Raw genomic sequence first — 18,523 nt, 5'->3', positions numbered from 1 at the left:
GACATCATCGTGCCTGTCGTGACTGTATAAAACAAAGACCAAGAATCAATGTCTCTAGAGGCCATCCCTGCCTTGACCTCGCCCCAGAGGAGTGTGGCCTGTGCTGAGACTTCCTAGGGACGTTAGCACCACAACCATGTACCTGGATCCCAAGCCCTTGCCTTCAAGGGAAGTTTTTTCCCTTGTCTAACCTCTCTCCAGCAGGTTCAGTGCATTTCCTCTGACCTCGTCCCCAAAGAAGATGGAGAGTGGCTGTCACCCCTACTCCACCACGCCCGTGACAGCCACTCTTTGGAAATTTGCAACTTGGAATTCTCTTCTTGGATCTTCTCCAAGGTGAAAAACTCCGACAACTTCTTAAATTACTTTTTTTTTCTCTCCACCAGAGAACCTTAGAAGGGACTGTCGAGTGGTAATTGAATCCAAAAGCACACCCAAAACGGGAATCTCCTGGCGCCGTCCCTACCCCCACACCAGGCATAGGCACACACAGTCCCCGACAGCCTCAGCTTGAACATTCCAGAGGCTGGGAGCTCGGTACTTGCTAAGGCAGCCATTACTGGATAGCACTCTGTGGTTGTTAGAAAGCTCTTCCTTACACTATTTCAGGAGGAACCCCCGCCCCTCCTCGCCTGGCAGCTTTCCCACCTCACCTCTGTTAGCAGAGACCAGGGAAAGGTGGAGAGGGTGTCAGTGCCTAGAGCTTTAGCAGGCTCAGCAGCCCCCCACCCCCACCCAGGCTCTCAGCACCTTCCACCAAGAGTCAAGCTCCGCGGAGTGGGAAGGGGGGGCGGGAGGGGGAGTTACCCTCCAGCTCTGCCCTGCTACAAATCACTTCCAAGCCAGTGTCTCAAAAATAGTAACAGTTGTTGAGTTGCATCTCATTTCCATGTTGTAAATTTAATATGCCAAAGAACAGAAGCAATTCCTTTAGGTCCCTACCTCTTCCTCCGTGTCCCCCGCTTATTCCCCTTTCCCACTACCCTCCCTGGAATCATTTCCTCAGCCCTCCCCCTTCTCTTGATTCGCAGCTCTAGTGATCCCAGGAGGAGACACTGTTGGTCTCAGTGGGAGCCGAACAGGAAGAAAGGCGGGGCCGGCGGGGGCAGCGGCCGCGGGGGTGAGGCCCTGGACTGCAGCCCCCACTCCGAAGCAGCCTCCGCAGGTCCTGGCGGAAGCGCAGGCCCAGAAATGCGTAGAGCACTGGGTTGAGGCCGCAGCGGGCGAGGGCCAAGCCTCCGGTCACCAGCAGTGCCAGATCCTTGCGCTTGCTGGCAGGGCAGCTCCGCTCGCGGGCCGCCAGTAGGTCAGCAGTATCCAACAGCAGGGCGAGACTGTAGGGCAGCTGCAGTATCACAAACGCCGCCACCAGGGCCACCACGACGCGCAGCGCGCGCCGGCGCTCGGGCCCCCTGGTGGCCAGCAGCGTGCGGCCCAGGAGCGCGTAGCAGGCCGCCATGACGCCCAGCGGCAGCGCGAAGCCCAGGACCACCTGCGCTACGGCGCTCGCCCCCTTCACCGTCTGCGTGAGGCCCTCGGGGAAGATGAGACGGCAGCGCCGCTGGCCTTCCCGCTGGCCGTCCTGGCTGAAAAGGAGAGCAGGCAGCGCCAGGAGCAGCGATAACAGCCACACGACGACGGAGACCAAGTGTGCCCGGCCCGGCGCGGAGGGTCTCGGTCCAGCTGGGAGGGCTCGCGCGATGGCCACGTAGCGGTCGGCGCTGATACAGGCCAGGAAGAGGAAGCCGGCGTGGAAGGAGGCCGAGTAGAGGCCCGAAATGGCGCGGCAGGTGACACTTCCCAGACTCCAGCCCTGCAGAGCCCCGGCTGCAGCAAAGGGCAGAGTCAGAGCCAGCAGGAGGTCGGCCAGGGCCAGCTGGAGCAGGTGGGCGGAGGTAGGCGAGCGGGCAGCGCGACGGGCCGCCAGATGGGTGGCCAGGACCAGGCCATTGCCCGCCAGACCCAGAGCAGCCACGGTCAAAGAGACACTGGGTTGGAAGGCCCGACTGAAGGCCTGGACATCAGCCTTGTGGCAGAGCTCTGGCAACGGTTCAGCAGAATATGCCTCTTCATAGTCCCCGGAGTAGGGGCCCCAGGAAACCTGGGGAGGCCAAAATGATAAGAGAGACCTTATGAGACATGCCTCCACCACAAGCCTCCCCCTCCCACACATGCATTCCAAGCTGGGAGCACCTGTGTGACCAGGCACAATGGTACAGTACACGGTGAGAAGACAAACTCTTCTCCAAACTCATCCTAGCACACCCTCAACAGGCCCTCGCTTCCCTTGCACCCCTTCTGCCTCTGTGTCCAGCTTCCTTCGTGACCTTGGGCAGGTCTTTTTCAGGCTCTCCAGTTGACTAATCTGTAATGTCGAGTTTAGAAATCCTGACTAGCCCACCTAGCAGGGTTGTTTGAAGCAAGGACGATAACCGGTGTGAAGCATCAGTGTTCCGGGTAGGCCAAGCGTTTGTATTATCAGTAAATCTTAAGAGAGTCAGTTCCTTTGCAGTGCTCTCTCCTGGAAGAACACTCACATGCAGCCTCTGCCTCAGACCTGGTCCCTGGAGGCCAGGCTTGGTCTGGAGTCCCTCCCCCCCGCCCCCAGCCTCCAGTACAGGTGCACTGAACTACTTATACCGAGGTGGTCATAAAGGTTGGGGCTTAGGTTTTCTGGCCTCGGTTGGGAACTCAGACTTCTAGCTTCAGCTCACCCTTCCCCTCAGCCCCAGTCCCGTCCCCCAACCCCAGCCGCACAACCCCAGCCCCATCTATCTGGTCCCAGAGGGCTCCAGGTGCCCTGGATAGGTCACAGCCGGCCAGAGGCCTGGTGCCAGGTGGGGAATCCCATCCCTTCACCTTACCTCCCTCTCTGTAACCCTCCCCCCCTGCCCCCACTCCCACCTGCTCTGCGGGCACAGTCCCCATCTCTGGCTACTCAGGTTTCTGAGGTAAAGCCACTGCAGAGAGAAGTTAAACTAGAGGGACAGGAAGGAAGGGGCGGGGAAAAGGGCCAAGAAGGCGGTGGGGATTAGGGTCTGCGGGTCCTCTTTACCTACCTTTTTCCTTTCTACCCCCTAAAAATAACTTCTCTTTACCTGGCCAGGAGAAAAAGAATGGGTTTTGGCATCTCATCATTTCCTGGCTACCTGTGTGATCCTAAGTAGGTTTTTTGATCTCGCTGAGCCTCAGGTTTTTCATCTGCAAAGTGGAGTAAGGGAAAAATGTAGAATTCACAGGGTGACAAGGGTGCCTAGCATGGGTGCCTGGAGCATAATTTCCTTTCAAAAATATTCGATTCTTTCACTTACTCTTCTCCCTGTCCCCAAGCACCCTCGCCTTCCACCTCCCTTTTCTCGGATTCTTCGGGACCCTAGGCTCCCTTCCCCCATCGTTGCGGCCACAGCCCCTCTCAGCCTAGCCTCGGGTTATTCAGGGTATTTCCCGGTGGCTGGAGGCTCTACCCCCGCCCTTTCGCAGCAGGGCTGAGGCGCGCGCTTGCGCGGGGTCCGGGAAAGCGGCGCGTGCCAGGAGACAGAGGCTGGGGAAGGGGGGAGGTGAGAAGAGAGAGGGTGGAAGGAGAGGAGAGAACAGCGGCGAACCGGGAACGGCACGGAGAGAAGGGAGAAGGGCTCGGGGAGAGAGGAGAGAGGGAGGGGTGGGTAAGGAGGAGAGACAGCGATCCGCTGCGTACCCCAGGAGGAAAGTCGAACTGGAACCGGAGCCCTAGCTGGAGCCGGGCTCTGGGAGGCGGCCGCCGGACCCGTCAGCCCTGCATGATGCGTCTCCGGCTCTTCTGCATCCTGCTCGCCGCGGTCTCAGGAGCCCGGGGATGGGGCTACTGTGAGTGCAGGGCTCGCAGGCAGGCTGCGTGGGGGCCGGGAGTCCAAGGCCTGCAGGGCGGGTCCCACACCGCATTGCGGCTGGGTGGTCGCAGGTGCCTTCCCCGCCGGCGCGCGCTCCTCCGCTTTCATCCTTGCTGCCTCTCCCCCGCGCTCCGCAATGCAGCTCCGAGGCTGGCGCGCGTGCTCCAGGCTAGGGATTCGCTCGAGCTGAGGATAGAGTCGGCCCCGGGGTCGGCTGGGATTTGGGACTGGGATCCAAGAGGGAGCTAGTGCCCGGGTTTGAGGGTTGGGAATATGGGTAATACAGGTGACCGGGGCTATGGTTAAGGTTTTGCCAGGGGCTGGGGCTGGGCTTGGAGCCGGCCCAGGGTCTAGGGTTTGGGGCTGGGGCTGGATTCGGGGGCTGGGATCCACGCAGTATTTGGTGGTCCTGTACAGTGCTAAGATTGGACATGGAACTGGTAATGGTGTTAGGACTGGCTGGGGTTGGGACCAAGGCCTGGAATCGGGGTTGGTGCAGGTTTGGGGTGCTGAAGAATGAGATTGAGGCTAAATCTGGGGCTGGATTAATGTCTTGAGGTGACTCGGGCTCTGAAAGATGCTGAGGTTTGGCGTTGTGTTTTGGCGAGTACTGAACCTGAATTGGGAAGGGTCTGGACTAGGGGTTCCCCCAGAAGGAGAAGGCAGCCTCCACTAAGTGTGCAGCTGTTGCTGCGGCCCAGATGAGTAGATGGGCTGGGTCAGCCACTGGGGGATAGAGAAGAAAGAGCTCCAGATGCTCAGCTTGCTGGGCCTTTGGAAGGACCGGGAGGGGCCACCTTGATCAATATGTCGGTTTCCCAACCCAGACGGCTGTGATGAGGAGCTGGTCGGGCCCCTGTACGCTCGCTCCCTGGGCGCCTCCTCCTACTATGGGCTCTTCACTGCGCCGCGCTTTGCCCGGCTGCACGGTGAGCGGGGCAACACCCCAGGGTGGGGCGGGGGACTCTGGAGGGCTGGAGGTAATAAGGGAAGCCAGTGGTGAAGGCCCTTGCCCCTTCTATAGGCATAAGCGGGTGGTCTCCCCGGATTGGGGACCCGAATCCCTGGCTCCAGATCGACCTCATGAAGAAGCACCGGATCCGAGCTGTGGCCACGCAGGGCTCCTTTAACTCTTGGGACTGGGTCACACGGTACATGCTGCTCTACGGTGACCGAGTGGACAGCTGGACACCGTTCTATCAGCAAGGGCACAACTCGGTATTCTAGGCTCCCCGTCCACACACTTGGGGAACCTCCTCAGCTCTGAGACCTGGGCCTGGCTGGGCACTAGCTTGGGGGGAGGGGAGGAGGTGGGGCAGGGCACAGATGAGGAGCAGTGACTTCCACTCCAGGGACTCAGTCCAGAGAGGCTGTCAGCTGGCCACGAGTGCAAGACAAGATGCTCCCAATGACAGTGTTGAACGCACTTCAAGGTAAAATCTAGGAGAGCTTCTTGAAGGAGGTGACATCTGAGTTGAGCTCTGAGGAAATAATAGGACGCTCTAGGCTAGGGAAACAGTGTTTGCCTAAAGCCATGAAGGCAGAGAGATAAGGAGTGTCTGCCTTCCAGAAGCCGAGATTGGCTGGATGCGACAACCGTGGGCTGGGGAGGAACAAGCAGAGGGTGGGGCCGTGGTCATTCCTCTCCCCTTGCCCTCAGACCTTCTTCGGTAACGTGAACGAGTCGGGGGTGGTTCGCCACGACCTGCACTACCACTTCACCGCGCGCTACATCCGCATTGTGCCCTTGGCCTGGAACCCGCGCGGCAAGATCGGCCTGAGGCTCGGCATCTACGGCTGCCCTTACAGTAAGGCTGCGAGGTCGTGGGGGGGCCCCGGGAGACACTCGGTCTCCCCGTCCCCCACCCACCTACTGTCCTGCGCGCAGAGTCCGACGTGCTCTATTTCGACGGCGATGATGCCATCTCCTACCGCTTCCCGCGAGGGGTCAGCCGGAGTCTGTGGGACGTGTTCGCCTTCAGCTTCAAGACGGAAGAGAAGGACGGGCTCCTGTTGCATGCCGAGGGCGCCCAGGGCGACTACGTGACACTCGAGCTGCAGGGGGCGCATCTGGTGCTGCACATGAGCCTGGGTGAGCTCAGCGACCCGGGGGCCAAGCCTGAGGCTTTCCTGCCACGCCCTTCGCTGCACCTCCTCCGCGAAGCGGCGCCCACGCCTGACGGTTCCCTTCCCTACCGTTTGGACCGACTCACCTTTTTCGTGTAAAATCTGGTGCTAGCAAAACAATGGACTCGAGTCAGGAGAAGCGGATTCTAGCCTCAGACTTTGGAAAAGCACTTTCCAGTCTGTTTCCTCAATGTAAAAACAATGTATACATACATATACCTACATACACACATGCACCCAAAGCGTTGTGAATATTTCGTATCTCCTTCTCTTTTCGTAACATCTACATGATGAGGTAGAAGCAGCTATCTTGCCTACATTTTACTGATAGGAAAACAGAGGTTCAGAGAGGTTAAGTGACTTACTCGAAGTCTGTACTCGCAAATGGCCGGGCCTCCATCCCAGGCCGGTCGCTGTATGCCCACCCTCCCTGGCTGCCCTGGGCCCTGGGCAGTCCCTCTGCACTGCTGTCTCCTGCTCTGCCTGCGAGCTGGCTGGGGAGCAGGGCTCGCTGTGGTTCTCCAGGTTCCAGCACTGACCCCACCCCACCCCACCCTCAGGCAGCAGCCCCATCCAGCCAAGGCCGGGTCACACCACTGTGAGCGCTGGCGGCGTCCTCAATGACCAGCACTGGCATTACGTGCGCGTGGACAGATTTGGCCGAGATGCAAATCTCACCCTGGACGGCTATGTGCATCGCTTCGTGCTCAACGGGGACTTCGAGAGACTGAACCTGGACAATGAGGTGAGCGGAGAGGGGAGGAGCCATTTGGTTAACTGGGGTGCTGGGTGGGCCAGTGGGGGACAGCACTTCCTGCTTTTTGGTTTCTGAAAATGCTAGCAGCTCTTGGTAAACTTTTGGCGCCCAGAAAGACCTGGGCTTTTGCTGTCATTGTTGCAAATTCCCGGGCTCCACCGCAGAACTACTGAGATGGGGTCTGGAAATCTGGATTTGGGGGATCAGGGAGGATAAGAAAAGTGCCCCCTTCTGGCCCTGATCTGCAGACCAGGAATCCCAGACGGGTTAACTGATTTACCCAAGGGCCTGCAGCCAATTTTGTGGTAGAGTCAGGGCTAGAACCCAAGCCTCAGGAGGCCTAGCGAGCTTCCAGCTTCAGTACTCATACTGAGCCAATGTGTGTCTCAAGCCTTCTAAAGCTCAGCCTGGAGTGTGGGAAGGTGTACCGTGGGGGAGCGCGAGAAAGGCATGTGCGCTGCAACATCCAGGGCAACTCTCTCCTCACCTCGCCTGCAGATGTTCATCGGGGGTCTGGTGGGCGCTGCACAGAAGAACCTTGCCTATCGGCATAATTTCCGAGGCTGCATAGAAAATGTAATCTTCAACCGAGTCAACATCGCGGACCTGGCCGTGCGGCGCCATTCGCGGATCACCTTCGAGGCCAGTGGGCAGGGGGATCTGGGAGGACGGGGCATCAAAGCCGCTTGGAGCAAAGAGGCCGAGCGGGAAGAGATCTTGAGAATCAGATAAAAGCTGAGGACCCCTCTCCCTGCCAGAAGCTCATGTAGGGGGCATCACCGGGCTCACAGGAGGTGCAAAGGCCACCCACACCCCCCAATTAAAAGCTGTGGTCCAGGAGTTCCCTTCGTGGCACAGTGGTTAACGAATCCGACTAGGAACCATGAGGTTGCGGGTTCGATCCCTGCCCTTGCTCAGTGGGTTAATGATCCGGTGTTGCCGTGAGCTGTGGTGTAGTTCGCAGATGTGGCTCGGATCTGGTGTTGCTGTGGCTCTGGTGTAGGCTGGTGGCTACAGCTCCAATTAGACCCCTAGCCTGGGAACATCCATATGCCACGGGAGTGGCCCAAGAAATAGCAAAAAGACAATAAATAAATAAATAAATAAATAAATAAATAAAAGCTGTGGTCCAGTCTAACCACCTCCGCGATTATAAAGGAGGAAAATAAGGTGCACCGATCCCCAGTGGGAAGGACTTGAACTCTGGGCTGTTTCGGTGTGTGCTCCCCCCATCCCCACCACTCTGGAGGGTAACCTGCTGCTGCTGTGAGAAGCTGGTGGGAAATTGCCTCTCTATGCTGGAAGAAAGGGAAGGAGGGGTAGCTGGGATTCGATGTAGAGCAGCGGTAGAGTCCTGAGGGCCAACTTGCTTGGAGACCCCCTCGATAGCTGGACACTGTTTCTGAGGGGGTTGGGAGGTTCACCCCGGGGAACTGGGTGCTGATGGATCCTCACCTTGGCCCCTAGGGTAAGGTGGCATTCCGTTGCCTGGACCCGGTTCCTCACCCCATCAACTTCGGAGGGCCTCACAATTTCGTGCAAGTGCCTGGCTTCCCCCGCCGCGGCCGCCTCGCTGTCTCTTTCCGCTTCCGCACCTGGGATCTCACCGGGCTGCTACTTTTCTCCAGCCTCGGGGACGGGCTGGGCCACGTGGAGCTGACGCTCAGTGAAGGGCAGGTCAACGTGTCCATCGTGCAGACCGGCAGAAAGAAGCTTCAGTTCGCTGCTGGTGAGGGGGGCGAGGCACGAGGAGGGTGGAGAAGGGCAGAGGAGAGCTGGGGAGGTTGTAGGCCTGGACTGAAGCCTTTGCAAACTGGAGAGGGGTGAGGAAGTGAAGGGAGCAGGGCAGGAGGTTTCAGGGCTCTGGGAAAAGGTGGGAGTGGATGGAAGGAGCTGGGAGTTGGGGGTGTGTGTGCAGACCTGAGGGGTTAAGGGTGCCAGGAGGAGCCGGGAGGCTAAGGGTCCTGGTATTCTCTGCTTCTGGGAGGTCTCTGGAAGTATTTCAGACTCTGTGTCAGCCATTGGACTTCCAGATGGAGAAGTGACATTCAGACATGTCACCAGTCAGTTTGATAAGTGTAACAGTGGAACACACATAGGCTGCTGTTGGGACAGAGTGGGGTTGCTGCTTCCCCGCTCAAGACACTCCTTTCCTAGAATGTGCTGCCTCCCCTACCCATACCATCCTCCTGTCCTGTCCAGGGTACCGCCTGAATGATGGCTTTTGGCATGAGGTGAATTTTGTGGCACAGGAAAACCATGCAGTCATCAGCATTGATGATGTGGAGGGAGCAGAGGTCAGGGTCTCATACCCACTGCTGATTCGTACAGGAACCTCATACTTCTTTGGAGGTAATGGTGAGGGCCAACCTGGCTAGACCCCTGTCTCTGGGTGGGAAGGCCCCATCTGCGTCCACTCAGACAGGGCTACATGGAGAGTTTTACAGCGGTAAATCCCTTTCCCGTCTGGGGCCTTGGAGGCTGGACGGTCACTGTCATTGTCTACCGGCTCCCTTTCTTCCTTCATGTCCGGCCCTCCCTTGGCATCTCCCTGGGGGAGGGTCTCTGGAGTCTCCTCTGGGGAGGGCCTCACAGGGGTGGTTGCTCCAGGTTGTCCCAAGCCAGCCAGTCGATGGGGCTGCCACTCCAACCAGACGGCTTTCCATGGCTGCATGGAGCTGCTCAAGGTGGATGGTCAACTGGTCAACCTGACTCTGGTGGAGTTCCGGCGGCTTGGATACTATGCTGAGGTCCTCTTTGACACATGTGGCATCACTGATAGGTATCCAGAAGCCCTCTCCCTGCAAGAGGTGACCCCTCCAAAGCCCTCTTCCATGACCCCCCAAAGGGAGTGGTCTTTCTCAAGACGCATCCCCTCCTCCCAAATCTCCCACTGGGGGTGATTCCTCCTTGACCTTTCACCTCCTATTTCTTCCCTTAATGTGACACATGTTCAGAAAGGAAATGAAGTATCTGTTTCTGGTCCTAGAGGGTTTTATTTGGGGAGTGCCAGTGGGGGAAATAAGGCATTATTTATTTTGGAGGGAAGGAGAAACAGTAGTACTTGAACCCCGAGGCCTGCCTAATGCCCCAGCATTTAGGCTCATACCTGGCTAGTTAGGTGGAGTATGTTTCACTGGGTTCTGGTGCTCCCCGGAGCTTGGAGTGAAGCTTGTAGGGACCAGACGCTGCTCTCCATAAGCCTCCTTCCTTTGGTGCTGACCCCCTGCCCTAGGTGCAGCCCGAACATGTGTGAGCATGATGGACGCTGCTACCAGTCTTGGGATGACTTCATCTGCTACTGTGAACTGACAGGCTACAAGGGGGAGACCTGCCACCAACGTAAGACAGCTGGGGTGTGGGGGAGGCTCAGGAACAGGGGCGGGATCACGAGGCTGCTCTAGATGGTGGGGCTGGCCCTCCTAGCCCTCTGATCCCCAAACTCACCTCCCCCCGCCCCCCTTACCACTGACTAGCTTTGTATAAGGAATCCTGTGAGGCTTATCGGCTCAGTGGGAAAACGTCTGGAAACTTCACCATTGATCCTGATGGCAGTGGCCCCCTGAAGCCGTTTGTAGTGTACTGTGATATCCGAGGTAAATGGCCCCGATGGGTGGCGAAGGGGCAGCTGACAAGGCAGTGCGAGAGTGTGGGGAAAAAAGGGAAGGAAGGGTGGACAGAGGCCAGGAAGATTAAACGGGGGTGGGGGTGATGGAGGGCAGAGGGGAAAAGGCACACTCAGGAATTTGTAATCTAGCCTTGCAGACAGATTCCAGCTTCCTGATCCATTCCAGCTGTCTCATCTCCGGCCTGCAATGTTGGGGACCTAGAGTTGGGCTGGAATGGAGCTGCTGACCGTGTTTATTGGCTCTGAGTTGCGGCAGTGGTGCTGGAGGCGGCAGGGACATGGGTAGAGAATGCTAGTCTCCAGCCATAGCTCTGCCTTGTCCCCTCCCCCAGAGAACCGGGCGTGGACAGTTGTGCGGCATGACAGGCTGTGGACCACTCGGGTGACAGGGTCTAGCATGGAGCGGCCATTCCTCGGGGCTGTCCAGTACTGGAATGCATCCTGGGAGGAAGTCAGTGCCCTGGCCAACGCTTCCCAACACTGTGAGCAATGGATTGAGTTCTCCTGCTACAATTCCCGGCTCCTCAACACTGCAGGTGAGGGCTGGAGGTGAGGGGGACAGAGAGCTGGAGGAGAGAACTGGCGGGGGGGCGCCTGGGAGAAGAAGACTGGGAGGTTTGGGGGTGCCCTGGGCTAGAGGATTCGAGAAGGGATCTGAGCTGGTTGGAAGGGTGAGAGAAGAGCCCAGAGGCTAATGGAGGGACAGGGCCTGGAAGCTGCCTGCATCTCTCCCCCAGGAGGCTATCCCTACAGCTTTTGGATTGGCCGAAACGAGGAGCAGCACTTCTACTGGGGCGGCTCACAGCCCGGGATCCAGCGCTGTGCCTGTGGTCTGGACCGGAGCTGTGTGGACCCCGCTCTGCATTGTAACTGTGATGCCGACCAGCCCCAGTGGTAAGGGGAGCAAAGGGCCAAGGCTTTCAGGATGCGGGGGCGGCTGAGCGGCAGGGGCTGAGCCGCGGCATCCTGCTCCCACAGGAGAACCGACAGGGGCCTGCTGACCTTTGTGGACCATTTGCCTGTCACTCAGGTGGTGGTGGGGGACACGAACCGTTCCAGTTCTGAGGCCCAGTTCTTCCTGAGGCCTCTGCGCTGCTACGGCGATCGTGAGTGGCAGACCCCTCTGGTGTGTGTGCCCTCCCGGGGTTGGCTTTCCAGTTTCCAAAATTTAAACCGCCTGACCCGCTTCTCTAGGACACACTGCCAGACGCCCCAGCTCCCGCTGTGATGGGCCTGCCCCTGTGTTCTTCCTCTGCACCTTAGTCTCCCCCGGCTCCCCCTAGCTGTCCCCCTTTGTCCTATCTGCCCCCTCCTGAGGCTGCCTTACTCCCCCCTCCTCCCACCTCGCTGATAGAGCCTTCCTCTATCTGGTTTTGTAGGCAATTCCTGGAACACCATCTCCTTCCACACTGGGGCTGCGCTGCGCTTCCCCCCGATCCGGGCCAACCACAGCCTTGATGTCTCCTTCTACTTCAGGACCTCGGCTCCCTCAGGAGTCTTCCTAGAGAATATGGGGGGCCCTCACTGCCAGTGGCGCCGACCTTACGTGCGGGTGGAACTCAATAGTGAGCAGGCAGATTCTGGCACCGGGTGGGGGAGTGGATGAAGATCCCTGGGGAGATGTGGGGTGGATGGAGCCTGGGGTAAGCCACAAGGCCAGATGCTCCCTTGAAAGGCAGCATGGAAAGGGCTTTAGATGGCCCTGGCTTCTAGACCCAGCTTTTTCTTTTTTCTTTTTTTTTCTTTTTTGCCTTTTAGGGCTGCAGGTGCAGTATATGGAAGTTCCCAAGCTTGGGGGTCAAATTAGAGCTATAGCTGCCGGCCACAGCCACAGTTACAGCAATGCCAGATCCGAGCTGTGTCTGCAACCTGCACCACAGCTCACGGCAACACGGATCCTTAACCTACTGAGCCAGGCCAGGGATGGAACCCGTGTCCTCATGAATACTAGTCAGGTTCATTTTTGCTGTGCCATGACGGGAACTCCTAGACCCAGCCGTCTTGATGGTTGGTCTCCTGACCCTGGGCACCCACACAGCCTCTCTGGGCCTTAGGCCCCTACTTGTGAGCAAGGGAGCTGGACTCCTGGGGTCTCCTACCCAAGGAGCTATGCGTCTAAGCTGAGAAGTGGGGCTGGGAAGCTGGTTCCAGGGATCTGGGAATTAGGAAGAGACCAGGAGTATGAGGTTTTAAGCAGTTTATGGGTTTTGTCCCAGGCTGTAGACAAATTGGAGGGACATTCAGGGAGCACCAAAGAGTGAAGAAGAGGGGTTGTTCTGGGTGAATCCGTGAGGGATTTTGAGGATCTGAGTCCCCTCCCCCACCCCACCCCGAATTGTCCAGCATCCCGGGATGTGGTCTTCGCCTTTGATGTGGGGAATGGGGATGAGAACCTGACCGTGCACTCGGATGACTTTGAGTTCAACGATGACGAGTGGCACCTGGTCCGGGCTGAAATCAACGTGAAGCAGGCCCGGCTCCGCGTGGATCACCGGCCCTGGGTGCTGCGGCCGATGCCCCTGCAGACCTACATCTGGCTGGAGTATGACCGGCCCCTCTATGTTGGTGAGCAGCAGCCCAGAGGCAGGCCTGAAGCTTCCGTCACCTCCCTGCCCTCCCAAGGCCACTCTCCTTGTGTCCAGGAACTGCATGTCTTACATCCCAACCCCCTCAGCCTCAGAGTGAGTCAGAGGCCCCCCCGCTTCCCTCTCCTCCCTGGCATCTATTCCATTCTTCTAGCCTCCTGGGCTCCCTTTCCAACCCCAGTACTTAGTCCTATCTCCAGCTTAACACCCATTTCTTGACCTGTTCACTTTCCCCAGGATCTGCGGAGCTTAAGAGGCGGCCCTTCATAGGTTGCTTGAGGGCCATGCGTCTGAATGGAGTGACCCTGAACCTGGAGGGCCGTGCCAATGCCTCTGAGGGTACCTCGCCCAACTGCACGGGCCACTGTGCCCACCCTCGCTTCCCCTGTTTCCACGGAGGCCGCTGCGTGGAGCGCTACAGCTACTATACCTGTGACTGTGAACTCACGGCTTTCGATGGGCCATATTGCAACCACGGTCAGTACTGCCGGGAAGCATAGGGCACAACGGGATGTACAGAGGGCAGGGAAGGAGGGTACAGAGTCAGCATCAGGGGAAAACGTGGCTGTCCCTGGGTTCCTGAGCTCTGAGCTGGGGCTGTCAGGCAGTTGAAGAAGCTGGGTGGCTCCAAAGGCATAAGGTGGGGCAAGGAAGGGATGGCACAGCTAGCTGGCACTAAAAGAACTCACAAGCAACAAGCAAATAACTTCCCCATCTTCCCACTACCACCAAGGGAACACAGGCTACCCCCCTTGCAAGCATATCCACTTCAGGCTGCACGCTGCCCTATGCCATGTCCTATTGACAATCGCTGCACTCCTCAAACATGTCTACAACCTGGTTCTTGGTTAAGGTGAGCCTTGACATTCACCATAGCAAGATTCTGCACATGTACCCAGACTGCATCCTCTCTAAGGCTGGTCTAGGAGGATGCATGCGCAGGTAGGTTACCGGTGGGAGCCTGGTGAGGTAGGGGAGATACAGGGACTTAGGGACCAATAGAAGACCTGTGGTCTTGGTTTGGAAGTGTGAGTAGTGGCAAGTGGAGCAGACAGGCTTATGGGATCTGATCTCGACTGTCCGCTTACTTGCCTAAGGATAAGGATAAGTATCCTCAGGCAAGTCACTACCATTTCTGAGTTTCCGTTTCCCCATCTGTAAAATGCAGGGGTTGGATTAGATGATGTTTTACATTTCTCATGATTTTAAGCTTCCATTCTATGACATAGGGGCTCCAGGGGACCTAAAAGGTACTGGAGATGGGTTGTGGTGGTGGCAGAAACTGGGGGCAAGTGCCAGAGGGTGTGTGTGGATGACACTTCCAGCTCGGATGTGGGAATCGGCCCTGACCTCACTACCTCTGTCTTAGATATTGGCGGCTTCTTTGAGCCCGGCACCTGGGTGCGCTATAACCTCCAGTCGGCGCTGCGCTCTGCAGCCCGGGAGTTCTCCCACATGCTGAGCCGTCCGGTGCCTGGCTACGAGCCTGGCTACATCCCTGGCTATGACACTCCCGGCTACGTGCCTGGCTACCACGGCCCAGGGTACCGTCTGCCTGACTACCCTCGGCCTGGCCGGCCGGTGCCGGGCTACCGTGGGCCTGTCTACAATGTGACTGGAGAAGAGGTGTCCTTCAGCTTCAGCACCCACTCCGCCCCTGCCGTCCTGCTCTACGTCAGCTCCTTTGTGCGTGACTACATGGCCGTGCTCATCAAGGAAGACGGTAAGCTCCCAGAGACTCTCGCCCTCACCTCCAGCTTACCCTGCGCGCCCTCCATGCTCACATATATAGTTTTTTTAGTGCCACATGTGCGGCATGTGGAGACTCCCAGGCTAGGGGTCGAATCGGAGCTGCAGCTGCCGGCCTACGCCACAGCCACAGCAACTCCAGATCCACGCCACATCTGCGACCTACACCACAGCTCCCAGCAATGCCGGATCCTTAATCCACTAAGCGAGGCCAGGGATCAAACCCACATCCTCATGGAGACTAGTTGGATCCTTAACCCACTGAGCCACAATCTCATAACTGTTGATTCACCAAGGCCAGGACCCGAGAGCTCTTACAAGATGGGGGCTGTGGGAGCTGAGACCCCCACTTTCTCCTCCCCACCTCCAGGGACCCTGCAGCTGCGCTATCAGCTGGGGACCAGCCCCTACGTGTACCAACTAACCACCCGCCCTGTCACTGACGGCCAGCCCCACAGCGTCAACATCACCCGGGTTTACCGCAACCTCTTCATCCAGGTGTGTGCCAGGACGGGGCAGTTCAGATCATAATCTCACCATCGAGGCTGTGGCACAGGAAAGCTCACATGTTTAGCATTTGTAGAGCACGTTCCAATTTACAGAGGATTTTTCCGTGTATTACCTCATGTGACAATCGCTCTGTGAGGTTGTTCAGGTGGGCAGCTCTTCTTTTTTGTCTTTTATTTTTCTTTTAGGGCCACACCCACGGCATGTGGAGGTTCCCAGGCTAAGGGTTGAATGGGAGCTGCAGCTGCCAGCCTACACCACAGCCACAGCAACTCGGGATCTGAGCTGCATCTGCAACCAACATCACAGCTTATGGCAACACCAAATCCTTAACCCACTGAGCGAGGCCAGGGATCGAGCCTGCATCCTCATGGATACTAGTCGGGTTTGTTACTGCCGAGCCACGACGGGAACTCTAGCAGCTCCTCTTATCTCCTTTTGACAAATCAGTAAAGGGGCTCAAAAAGTTAAGTGGTTTCCTTAAAGTCAAATCCCTGTCAGCTGCAAAGACAGGGCTCAAAACCAGATTGTTGGGTTTTTCATACCAAATCCTGTGTCTGGGCCCAAGGGTTGCACACCTAGGACTGAGCTGGGACTCACGGCCAGTGGGGAGAGGAGGGTTCCCGCATGACCTGGGCTATGTCTGCCTCTGGTTCTCCCTCCCTCATCTCCCTTCCCCTCCCCGCTCAGGTGGACTACTTCCCCCTGACAGAACAGAAGTTCTCACTGTTGGTGGACAGCCAGCTGGACTCCCCCAAGGCCTTGTATCTGGGGCGAGTGATGGGTACGCTGGGGCTAAGGCTGCGTGTTGGGTGAGGAGTGTGGGAGAAGTTCCTGGAGCCCAGAGGAGGGTGAAGGACTGGGAGGTGGTGACAGGAGAGGGAAACTGTGCACGGGAGAGGAGGCAGGCTGTTTGCCGTCCAAGCCCCTTTCTTTCTGGGCTGCGTCCCCTTCAGAGACGGGAGTGATTGACCCGGAGATCCAGCGCTACAACACACCGGGTTTCTCGGGCTGCCTATCTGGTGTTCGATTCAATAACGTGGCTCCCCTCAAGACCCACTTCCGAACACCTCGACCCATGACCGCGGAGCTGGCTGAGGCCCTTCGAGTTCAGGGAGAACTGTCTGAGTCTAACTGCGGAGCCATGCCACGTCTGGTCTCAGAGGTGCCACCTGAGCTGGATCCCTGGTATCTGCCCCCAGGTATGTCCCGGGGACACAGGGGAGGGAGGGAGGAGAGGCATGATGGGGAAGGGGAGGATTCTTAACCCGGAGGAGGTGCCTCCTAAGCAGTGCTTTCTCCACCGCAGACTTCCCGTACTACCATGACGACGGATGGGTCGCCATACTTCTGGGATGTGAGTGGCACAATTACTATACCCCCCGGACCTCCTAATTCTCCCTTCTGCCTGCCAGCATTCCCTCCTTGTCCTGTATCCTCAGGGCTGAGGGGTGGCGCAGGCATTAGATGCGGGGTGGCGCCAAGAAGGATGAGCTGGGCCAGGCTGAGGACGTTCATGTTTGAGGATGCTCTAGACTTTTGACTGAAATGTTAAAACGTGGCCAGAGCTAAGGGGTGAGGAAATGGGGAGGCAGTAACATCCAGAGAATGAGAAACTGGGGTCAGTACTAGAGATATGGAAGGAGAATATCAGAAATCCAAGACGGCAGGCGATAAGCTAGGAATTCAGACCTACCAGATACTCGGCAATAGCTTGCTGCGGCCGTGTGGCGGATGCTGCCGTACACGTATGCTTTTGGGCCAAAGCACACACGTGTCTGTCTGTAGGTGAAGCCCCAAAAATCTGCCCTGAATTGTTCCTTTTTTCTCTTTCAGTTTTGGTGGCCTTTCTGCTGCTGGGGCTGGTGGGAATGCTGGTGCTCTTCTATCTGCAAAATCATCGTTACAAGGGCTCCTACCACACCAATGAGCCCAAGGCCACTCATGATTACCACCCCGGCAGCAAACCTCCCCTACCTACTTCAGGCCCGGCCGCTGCCCCGGCCCCGGGCCCGGGCCCGGCCCCGGCCCCGACACCAGCTTCCGCCCCAGCCCCAGCCCCAGCCCCTGGCCCCCGGGATCAAAACCTACCCCAGATCCTGGAGGAGTCCAGGTCTGAATGAATCAGAAGGGCTTTCCATCTCCTCCGTGTTCCCCAATTCCTGCCTCTACCCCCTCCCTGTCAGGGACATTTGGCTCCTCTTAGCTGGCTCTGCTCATCCAGAGGATTTCCCTCCTGCCAAGCTCAGTGGCAGAACTACAGATGGGACCAAAGGGAGTGGCCGAGCCTCACTGCCTAAACCAATGCCCTGCCCATCCCCGTTTCCCCAGGCTCCTGGTCATTTGCCTGCCCCAAAGAAGCCTCAGGGGGTTGAGACAGGTCCTTCCTGCCATCCCTGTCCCAGCTGCTGCCAGGGATTAACCACAGAGTGCAGGGGGGATTAACTGCCTCCCTTCAAATGTCCAGTCTCAGCAGGGAGAGACGTGTGGGGTTGTGGGAATGCATGGGGTGAGGGGGGAGGAGGCTGCTAAATCTTATCCCCCAGCCTCCCTCCTGCCCTGCAGAACATCTCCCATCTGCTTCCACTCAGTGGGGGGCTAGGGAGGGTTTCATTCCTGTCTCCCATCTCCTCACTTTTTTTGTTTTCTACAGAGACTGAGAGGCCTCAGTTTAGCACCTTAGTACCTCCGCTGCTTCACATGCTTTAGCCAAAGCCATAAAAAACTTGCAATGTAGAGAGAATAATGCAGATACACTGACTAGCCAGCCCTCTACTCTTCCTCCCTCTTCCAAGATATGCAATAGCCTTGGTGCCTGTCCAAAGGCTTGGCCCCCTCTCTCCAATGCATGAGGAGCCCTCTTTCCTCCGCTCAGAGATGCTGCTTCGTTTGCCCAGGAGGTCATATTCTTTATATATATTTTTTGTTGCAAAGTCTCTCTCTAGAGAAACTCTATATATTACTCGAATTTTTTAAATTATCAGTTTATATATAAAAGAAAAAATCAATTGACTGTCCTGTCCTGTGCTGTGCCCACGGTCTGTAGTGTGCTTCTCCTGTGTTGGAAGTCTCATGAGGTCTGCTGGTCACTTACCCACATCTGGTCCAGCCTCCACTCTGAAGCTGTGCTCTCAGACTTGGAGCTGTTCTAATAAAGCAGAGTGGCAGAGCCCCAGTTTTTGTGTGGTAGCTGCGTCGTGGCTGGGGGATAAGCAGGATTTTTTTTGTTTTTTTTGGCCACACTTGAGGCATGCACAAGTTTTGGGGCACAGGGATTGAACCTGAGCCACAGCAGTGACAACAC

At 57.4% G+C, this 18,523-nt stretch overlaps 2 protein-coding genes across 3 annotated transcripts; one reads left to right on the top strand and one right to left on the bottom strand.

The window, feature by feature from the left end:
* Positions 1–873: 873 nt before the first annotated feature.
* On the bottom strand, positions 874–5,800 carry CCR10 (C-C motif chemokine receptor 10). Of its 2 annotated transcripts, XM_047757518.1 has the most exons (4): positions 5,737–5,800; positions 3,695–4,052; positions 2,905–3,201; positions 874–2,101 (listed from the first exon to the last, which is right to left on the bottom strand). In XM_047757518.1, the coding sequence occupies exons 3-4, from the start codon at positions 2,926–2,928 to the stop codon at positions 1,034–1,036; spliced, it is 1,092 nt and encodes a 363-aa protein (XP_047613474.1). In that variant the 5' UTR covers positions 2,929–3,201; positions 3,695–4,052; positions 5,737–5,800; the 3' UTR covers positions 874–1,033. The 2 variants fall into 2 exon arrangements, with proteins under 2 accessions (XP_047613474.1, XP_047613475.1); XM_047757519.1 differs by having other exon boundaries at positions 3,695–5,784.
* Positions 3,453–18,394, top strand: CNTNAP1 (contactin associated protein 1). Its single transcript, XM_047757509.1, has 24 exons — positions 3,453–3,843; positions 4,694–4,795; positions 4,891–5,084; positions 5,527–5,674; positions 5,755–5,958; positions 6,554–6,738; positions 7,249–7,392; positions 8,218–8,479; positions 8,953–9,102; positions 9,361–9,532; positions 9,986–10,092; positions 10,227–10,346; positions 10,711–10,914; positions 11,116–11,272; positions 11,357–11,484; positions 11,758–11,943; positions 12,722–12,943; positions 13,201–13,440; positions 14,333–14,686; positions 15,083–15,210; positions 15,910–16,003; positions 16,176–16,421; positions 16,529–16,576; positions 17,056–18,394. The coding sequence occupies exons 1-24, from the start codon at positions 3,777–3,779 to the stop codon at positions 17,340–17,342; spliced, it is 4,149 nt and encodes a 1,382-aa protein (XP_047613465.1). The 5' UTR covers positions 3,453–3,776; the 3' UTR covers positions 17,343–18,394.
* The last annotated feature ends 129 nt before the right edge of the window (positions 18,395–18,523 follow it).

The sequence above is a fragment of the Phacochoerus africanus genome, chromosome 14, assembly GCF_016906955.1.
Source record: "Phacochoerus africanus isolate WHEZ1 chromosome 14, ROS_Pafr_v1, whole genome shotgun sequence".
Classification (NCBI taxonomy): domain Eukaryota; kingdom Metazoa; phylum Chordata; class Mammalia; order Artiodactyla; family Suidae; genus Phacochoerus; species Phacochoerus africanus.
The sequence above is the reverse complement of the archived record's forward strand: the minus strand, read 5'-3'. Positions and strand labels throughout refer to the sequence as shown.